The 9,334-nt window shown below is 36.0% G+C and overlaps 1 protein-coding gene across 1 annotated transcript in view; it reads right to left on the bottom strand.

Annotated features, from left to right (window-relative positions):
• LOC109834143 (probable D-2-hydroxyglutarate dehydrogenase, mitochondrial) overlaps positions 2,217 to 9,334 on the bottom strand; it is a 14,297-nt gene continuing 7,179 nt past the window's right edge. The window contains exons 2-7 of the mRNA XM_020402067.1: positions 6,845 to 6,852; positions 5,436 to 5,547; positions 3,770 to 3,875; positions 3,594 to 3,679; positions 3,383 to 3,508; positions 2,217 to 2,871 (exon numbers count right to left, since the gene is read on the bottom strand). Coding sequence (XP_020257656.1) covers positions 2,779 to 2,871; positions 3,383 to 3,508; positions 3,594 to 3,679; positions 3,770 to 3,875; positions 5,436 to 5,513 — 489 coding nt within the window. The 5' untranslated portion in view covers positions 5,514 to 5,547; positions 6,845 to 6,852 and the 3' untranslated portion in view covers positions 2,217 to 2,778. The remainder of the gene's footprint in view (positions 2,872 to 3,382; positions 3,509 to 3,593; positions 3,680 to 3,769; positions 3,876 to 5,435; positions 5,548 to 6,844; positions 6,853 to 9,334) is intronic.

A 9,334-nucleotide genomic window follows, 5' to 3' on the forward strand; every position in this document is an offset into this window, starting at 1 on the left:
TCTCTCATGTTATGACTTATAAATATATACACATCTAATATATATAAAAGTATATCATATAAGTAAACTACGTAACTATGCTTAAATAAGCATAATGTAAGTATGTAACAAATACATATATAACTATATAATACGTATTTATAAATAAGTAATATATATTTTTGTGATTCTCTCTCTCTCTCTCTCTCTGATTCTCTCTCTCTCTCATTTTATAACTTATAAGTATATACAATATATTTATATATAATATATGTATATATGCTATATAGTTGTATATATATATATATACTCTTAGCATGGTATAGATACTAAGATATAAGAATATAAATATATATAATGTAGTTATAAGTATACTTATATGTGTATATTATAGAATTACAGTTATATAAGTATATATAAGTGCATAAGTATAATTATGTATAAGTATATTGCATCTAGTATATATAAAAGTATATCATATAAGTAAATTGTATAATTGTACTTAAATAAGCATAATGTATTTTTTATTCATTAGTTGGGAATAGCATATAGAGATAAAGAATAGAAATTATTCATTAGTTTGTTATTTTTATTTCTTAACTAAAAATTTGTGATAAATTATTTTGAAAAAATTTACAAATGATAGTGATATAGATGAGTAGGTGTCAACTTAGTTGGGATGTATTCATCTATTGTGATGCGACAAATTCCAAAATAAATTTGTAATTGTTAGTGATTAACTGATTATTAATAAAGAATTTATTTTTATCATTTTATTTTCTATAATTTTTTTGTATTTGTAAATTATGTAATTACAAGTAAATAATAATATGATTGATTTTTTATCAAAATTTTACTTAATTTATTGTTATTTACTCTTAAAATTTTTTTAACAAAAAAAAAAAGAAAATATCCGGGACAGCCGAGTGCCAGGCCTGCTCGGACCCGGGTCCAGGCCCCGGGTTTGCTCGACCCGGGCCCCGTTTGCCGGGCCGGGCCGTTAGGCTTGCCGTTTGGACAAGCCTACATGTCAGCGACATACAAGAGCATAATAAGAAACTTAGAATACTTAAGATACACACAATGCTATCATTCAACAATAATAAATCATGTCTGCAACGTCTTAATCAGCAAAAGGGGCTTATTTTGCAATTTTAATTGCATCCTCTGTTATTAAGAGTCTACAAAACCCTTGATACTCCAAAGCAAATACCTTCAACGACAATACAGCTGAAACTTACAAAATTCTAAAATTAAACTAAGGAATTGCACCGGCAATTGTATTGGTCAACGGTTATAATAATTGCAATTACATACAACTAGCATGTCTACTGGAACTGAGATGTAAACCTAGAGGGTGTGAATAGGCTTACTACATATTTTTGCTAAAACACAAAATTTACAGCTGAAATAATATCAAAATAAAAACAAAAACAAAAATAAACAAAAAATAAACTAGAGAACATACAAGATTTTGTAATGGTTCAGATGGAAATCCTGCGTCTACTCTTTATTTTCATGAAGGGGCTTCCTCATTATGACCAGAGTTCACTTGAATCATAATCCGATCCAGTAGGCTTACAAAAACCATATCCTGAAATCTATCTGAAACTAGTTGTCTAACCGCCCTAGCTAGTCTCAACTCTCAATTATCACCATCTGGAGTAGGTCGTAGACCTCAATTCACCATGGCTCGAGTACACCGTAAAAACAAGTTCGAACCAATAAAATAAATAACGATTAAGCGTAACTAGAAATATCTTGTAGCCCTTTTGATTAGCAAACCATTCGCCCAATGATTGAAATGTAGATTTGGAAGAACGATGATGACGATGAAGTCCAAGGACAACACTCCTTGAAGGTTGACAATTATATGATGAAGAACAACGTTGAGGATGCGATTGATTGGACTCTGGAAGATAAAAAAAAGTTTTCTTGTTCTCAAAATTCAAACCCTAGATCACCTCAAATCAATGGTCTCTTCTTTCTCTCATTTTCTGTTATATAGAGCCCATAACAGATCAGGAAAGAGATATCCTAGACTTGGTAGAAGTTGGACATCAAAAGAATGACGAACAGTTGAGATAAAAAAATAAAATCTGCTAAAATACGTCATCGCCATCGCTAGGAAACCTGATCATCGATGGTATTGTTCACTCATCAGTGCTTACTGTTTATCTCTCAGGAAATTACCACTCAGTCCCATAGTTCATCGATAGCTCATTGTAAACCATAAATAGGCTCAATCTACCATCAATGATTACATAGATCAGATCAAGAGCATTCCGAAAGCTATTACAATAACGAATCCAATAACCAAGTCAAAAGTTATGGCTCGTACAAGTTTCAGTCTCAAATGTATGCTCTCTACCTGCTGCTGACTGTTTCGACGACGTCTAACTAAATATTTATATCTCAACATATATATCACCAAAACATATGCTCAAAATAGAGTTTCACTCCTGATTTTTTTTCTTTGATTAACTTGTTATCTTGCTTTATACACTTCCAAACTTGATTCTAACTTCTTGCAACATGTATACAACATCTCATTAGAACAATATGAAGATTTGTTATTCATAAAAAAAAAGTCCATTGCATGGACACGGCCCTAACAGCTTCTCTTGCAACGATATTTACAAAGAACCAGTCCCTAAAGATAAATTTATGTATATATTGTTGACAACGAGACGGACATCTGCTCAAAATAAAGTTCTGCTCAGAACAGCTTATAGAGTTGGACACAGCTTTATATACAGGCAATGGCACTAGCAATCCCATACAAGAAAGCAGTTTTCCTCAGTTTGCGAGCAAAGAACGAGGCAGAACTTTGTAAGGATTCATTATTCCGTTGGGATCCAGTAGTTTCTTGATTGAAGCCATAAGTCGAACCTGAGAATATTCAGTGCAACACAGAACAAATAATGATAATAATTCGTGAAATAGTATTGCTAAATAAACAATTCAATAAAGAAAAGGAAGATGATCATGCTCACTAATCTAATTATACAAATAGCTAATTGTTTTAGAGACATGTTTTAGAGACAGAGAAGAACTCAACCGTAAAACCAAGTCGTTAAAGGGAGAGAACTAAAATCTCCACAACCCCACAATTGACTCTCCGATTTAGTATGAACTCAACCGCAAAACTAAGTAGTTAAAGGGAGAGAACTAAAATCTCCATGACCCCACAATTGACTCGCTGATTTAGTCTAAACGGACCGTAAGATAAACAAGAAGGCTACAACTCTTCTCAGCTAAGAAGCCTAACCCTATAAAAGAAAAAGTTACCTCATGCAAGATTTGATTTAAAGAGAGAATTTTCAAACTTGAGAACAAGAAGATTCCTTGATAAAGAATAAGTTTTTATGGGTGAAGAAGAGCTCAGTTGTTAGTTAATTACAGTTTCAGAAGACTTGCTGTAGTGAATTTTATCTGCTTTCATTAATCCCAATCCATGCTCGGCGCTGATACTTCCCCTGTGATTTGATGTCCACTGATATACAAAGGGTTCGATTTGTGCAAGAACCTGCAGCATTAATCACAAGTTAACATTTCTGAAGCTGTGAAATAGTCAGGCACAAGAAAATTTCAGCTTAATTGGGCATACTTACATCATCATCATACTGGTTTGTTAGTATATTTAAGTGCAAATTACCATCTCCAAGGTGGCCATACCCGATTACTTTAGCAACTTGCCCTAAAACACAATCCATGTAGAGGGGAAATTGAAACAAATTTGTGATATAAATGTGATAAAACTAAATAGAAGTTTGAAGAAGTAAACTACCAAGCCTTTCTCTCATTTCATCAACAATATCATAGAGCTTTTCAACAGGTAGAGATAAGTCATACTTGTACACAGCTCCTTGTTTCGTTGATGCTTCGGTTATACCCTGCCACCATGAGATTTTCCTAATGTTGACTTAATTAAGTAATGAAATTAGCTGAATAAATGATAGAGGAATCTAGAGGAGACAGAAACTTGAGCTAATAAAATAATAATAATGAGCAGCTGAATATATTCTAGCGGGAATCTTGAGGTATACAAAATACAGCATAATTTACATTCATAAATCATGGAAATGAAGAAACTAACAGCATACAACTAAAAGGCGAAATTAAGAATTAACTGCTGTAAGAGAGGAGTTAAGGAAAAATGACAAGCTTGATGTTGTTATTAGAAAGAGTCAAAGGGAGAAAGGGAGACTTACGTGTGTTTCTAAATATAGTTGAGTGCTTTACCTATAACTGACATATTCACTCCTTTTCCATCTAAGATGTTCTGGAAAGAAATAAACAATTGAGAGGAATATAAAGTACAAAGGAAAACACCTGCATATGAAGCAGAAACAAATAGATCTGCCACTTTTTAAACAAATTTAAAGAGGTTTCATTTAGAGAAACCTTGTGGATGCTTTAGTTTTGGAGTGAGAAGGTTTTCCAAAAGAAATATAATTTCAGACATTCTTTATACTTGAATCATGATCCTTAAACAGGAAGCTATGTAGAATCATGAAGAAATATCCACGTTGCTTATCTTTTTAACGTCACACTTTTTCAAATTTTGGAGACAATTCACAATTCAACATATTGAAATTTTACAAGCACGCTCATGTCCTGAACATACCAAAGGTCCATATTCCTAGGATCTGTTGAACATCCTATATCTTGAAAGTGGGAATTACTGACATTTCTCTAGCATAAACATTGATGACTCTTAAGGAAAAGTATTTTTATACACAAAATTCTAAACTTTGCTCCGATTTTGGTGCCATAATATGCCCAACTATATGAGAGATGATGGCTGCCATAACAAACATGAGGGCTTGGTACCTTGTTATGCATTACCACTTGCAATTGTCAAGAATTCTGAATGTGTTCAGTTTCTAGCCAGGAATCGATTTTTTTTATAGTTACCAACAACGTTTTAAGCAAAACTTTTATTGCCCCAAATTATTATAAGTTACTGCTCAACTGTTTTGTCAACTTTGTGCAGCTTCATTATCACAACTTCTATTACATAAAACCGATTGTTAACTGTGAAGGTCTGTTTTGTTATCTAAAAAACCAGGAAACAACATTACAGGAAACCCATTTCCTATAAACTTTATTTTATTTAATTTCATTCCCACTTTGAAATCAAGAGGGAGGCTGAGGTGGCACCCTTCAATTGGTTGCTCCAATTCTAGGAAACCAATTTGGATTTTTATTTTTATTTTTGAAAGGAAATGACTTGTAGGTGGTTTCTTTGTCAGATTTCTTTTTTTATTGTTTTCTGGAAAATTAACTAAACAGCTCTTGAAAAGAAAATGTCAGCTAAACTATATGCTAGAAGAAGCTCCAGGTTGGCATATGATAGTGCGAAGCCATCCTTAAGCATTCTAACATCTTAAAATCACGGATTATGTTCCCACTAAAAAAGGTAAAAAATCAATCAAGCATAGACATAAAACCTCACGAATTCTCCAAAATGAAGATGCTTGGTTTATGTCCTGAGCCATAACACCGTCCAATATAAGGCCATCTTCCATGTAGCGTAATAAGAAGGCTTCAAGCTTAGTCCTGAATGTAAATCAACCAAAATGAGGGGGGGAATAAACTATAACATCATAAATCAAGAAGCACATCAAAGATATGCAAGAATTCAAACATGATTGTAGCAATTGACAAGGTACCAATCAGCCTCAAACAGTGTAATTACTCACTTCAGTGTACAGATGTAAAACCGAAAATTTGAATACTTTATAATAAATAATAATAAATATGTTATACATTTATAAATAATATATTATGATGTTTGAGTATGCTAGGAATTGATTTGAGATCAATTCAACGTATATATGTATATATGTGAGTACAAATACACAAATCATGCACAAAGGCCAAGAGTGAGAATCTGGGAATTTTGACCAGTTGAGATTTTCTATGTTTTTCATACTGATTCATTAAGAATCTGAAAAAGTGTATAATACCAAAGTTGTAGGTCTCTTTAAGAGCTTTCCAACAAATCTTAGATCACCTTATTCCTGGTCGTATGAGAAAGTTATAGCCAAAATACCGAAGAGAATATTCCTAGTCAGACTGAATTTCCAGTTTCGGGTTTCGGGTTTCGGGTTTGCTGCTATATATATACATGTTATATCACGAAAATCACCTCTTTTCTTCTGTTTTACAAACCCTAGCAGCCCCCCTCTTCTCTCCCAAACCCTAGATCCGTTCTTGGCGATTTTAGAGGAGTCTCGAAGGGTTTCAGCGGGATTTGGAGCGATTCTATCGAAGGAGGAGCATGCTCACGCGTGTTCAGGAATTCTACAATACCCCCTCAGGCGAGTAACATCTCGCCCAGTCCTCTCCTATGTTCTTAAAAGTTTTCTAATCAGTTTTAATGGGATTTGTTGAGCCTAAAACGTATATGTGAGTATAAAAATATATTCTTTATAGCATATGATGCGAAAATCTTGTGTTTCAGTTTATAAAAAGTCCACCAATGTTTTGGGTAATAAAGTTCACCAATATTTTCTTCGTATATGGTTATATGATTATTAGAAACATTAGTATTTTAATATCAAATAAAAAATTTACTTGTTTACAGGTTTAACAGCTGACAGAAAACCCAGATTGGGTTTCTGTCCGCTTGGCGGTCGACCGGTGCGGTCGACCGCTGAGCTCGCTGTAGGGGCAGAATTTGTCTGCGGTCGACCACACTGGTCGACCGCGATGTTCTACCGGTCGATCGAAATGCCTAGCGGTCGACCGCCAGGCTCGTATAAGTGTACGGTCGACCGAGTCGGTCGACCGACACACTGTCTGTTGCAATTTTCCTGTTCTGTGTATTTTTCTCATATTTGAGATTTTGCCTGGATCATATGACTCTGGTTTTTAGTCTTATTATGTATCCATGCATGATAGATGACCTGAGGGTACCAAATGTGGATTGGTCTTACTATGTACCCAGGCATGATAGAAGACCTGAGGGTACCAATTATGGATATACACACTGATTTGATTGTGAATTGATATAGGTAGATTTCACTATGTATCTCAGCGATATTTTCACCATTTCCCAGTCCTCGTGTTGGACAAGCATTACCTTTTAGTCCTCGTGTTGGACACCCTTCCCACTTAGTCCTCGTGTTGGACATGCATGGCTATTTAATCCTCGTTCTGGATATGCATTACCATCCGGTCCATGCGTTGGACAATGGTCACATCCGGTCCATGCGTTGGACAACGGTCACATCCGGTCCATGCGTTGGACAACGGTTATATTCAGTTCATGAGTTGGACGTTTACTTCACGCAGTCTATTGGTTGGACGTTTAATTTATATAGTCTATGTTTTTGACACTTAATCGTTTTCTGACATGTCACTCATGTGAGTTTGACATGACACTTATGTAGATTTTGATATGATATTCATGTAAGTAATAACATGATACTCATGTTGGCTATGTCACAGCACTGTATTTATGCTCTGTGTTTTGTCGTATTTCTTTTATTATTGATACTGGATTTACAATTTGAGATACAAGGTATATACATGAGGGTTTCCTTGTTTGGATTATTTCGCTCGACGTACCTATGCTCGTGTTGTAAATTTCTAAATACTAAAACCCTCTTTAGTAAGATCAATGATTTTAGATCTCTTATATATTAATTGTATTTTCTTATACAACGAGCCATGTTCCCTTGGGGTTGGTTGTGATATTACTCGCTAGCGCTTTGATGCTCGTTGTCCCTCCCCCTTTCAAGTAATGAGCCAGGAGTCGGAGAGTCGCAGGTTGATGGGGATGCATTTTAGCCTCCGCCGTCTATTTAGTTATATATTTTCTTCTGGAGTTCCAAAGTAGATTTTTGTTTAGACATTTGAGAGTCTTGTTCTAGAAGTTGTAAAGGTTGTGTGCCTTATTTCCTTTTCGCCAGATATTTGTATTTGAGACTTATTGAGTATTCCAGTTTGTCTACTCAGATCTTGACTATGTATTTCTGTACGTTAGATGATGAGATATTTATGTGACTATTATCATTTCATCAGTATTCCTTGATTCTACTAGATAGATGTTAATTGTGATGGTGAAACATGTTATTGCACGGTGTGGTGCATGGCAGGTTTGACATTCTTGGTTTCACCGAGGACTGCAGCCTCGCGTGAACCTAGGGGCGTCACAGTTGGTATTAGAGCTCTAGTTCCAATATCCTTAGGATCATCCTGTGTCGAGTCGTGGAACTAGGATAGAGTTTCTTAGGATTCATGTATATAGTCCGAAAGGAATTCCTAGTATGAGTGAGGACGATATATGCGTATATCTCAAAATTTTGAGAATTTTTTTTTATGATGACTATTTTGTATAAATTTAAAGTATTTATGCAAATACTATATAGGTGAAAATTGTATTGTGATACGCTATTTATAGAGGTCTATTTTGACTCCTAAACTCTTATTTTCTTTTGAATAGAGATGTTAGAATATGATATGTCACGTACTCAGAGATCTGGACAGGCTGAACCACAGCAAAATCCACCTGAGCCGCAGCAGGCTCCCCAGTACCTGGTAGATCTTATGGCTCCCCTAGTCGCTAGGATAGCAGCAATCGAGGAGCTTGTGACGAATCACATTACACCACCACCACCAGTAGCTAAAACTGCTATTTCTCAAAAAAATAGGACAGCTAAGTTTCAGAGGGACAAGGAAGGGAGTACTAAGAGAGTACACGTCGGAGACAAGGGTAAGAACAAGAGACCCTTGACTGGACCTCAACAGCAACAACAGGGCCCTCATAAGAAGGGATCTCAACAGGATCAGAAAGCACGTCAGCAGCACAAGTTCCGGGGAACTTGTTTTAACTGTCGCAAGGTCGGACACAAGGCATTAGAGTGCCGCAGTGCACCAACAAGAGCTCAGAAGGGAAATGGTCCAATTCAGCAGCAGCAGAAGACTGAGGGCAAGTTCGGAGCAGTTCAGAAGTTTCCTCAGGGGCGGATTGTCCCATTTTCTCCAGCTCCAGCAGCAGAGCAGTCTTCAGCCACGGGCAGGGTTTATGCGGTTATTCCACGCGATCATGGAGCTGGCGGAGCCGTAGTGGAGGGTACGTTCTTTGTGAATTCTTTTCCCGCCCGTATTCTTTTCGATTCGGGAGCTTCGCATTCCTTCATATCGCATGCATTTATGGCTAGACTCCAGCTTGTAGCTCAGCCACTAGACACCCCTTTATCTGTTTCCACCCCTTTAGGAGAGGTATCGCTTCTGGAGAGCATTTGTAGAAGGTGTACCGTCAGTTTAGACAAGTCGGAGTTCATAGTTGATTTGATAGTGTTGCGTATGTCCGAGTTCGATGTCATCCTTGGTATGGATT

This window comes from Asparagus officinalis, chromosome 3, assembly GCF_001876935.1.
Source record: "Asparagus officinalis chromosome 3, Aspof.V1, whole genome shotgun sequence".
Classification (NCBI taxonomy): Eukaryota; Viridiplantae; Streptophyta; class Magnoliopsida; order Asparagales; family Asparagaceae; genus Asparagus; species Asparagus officinalis.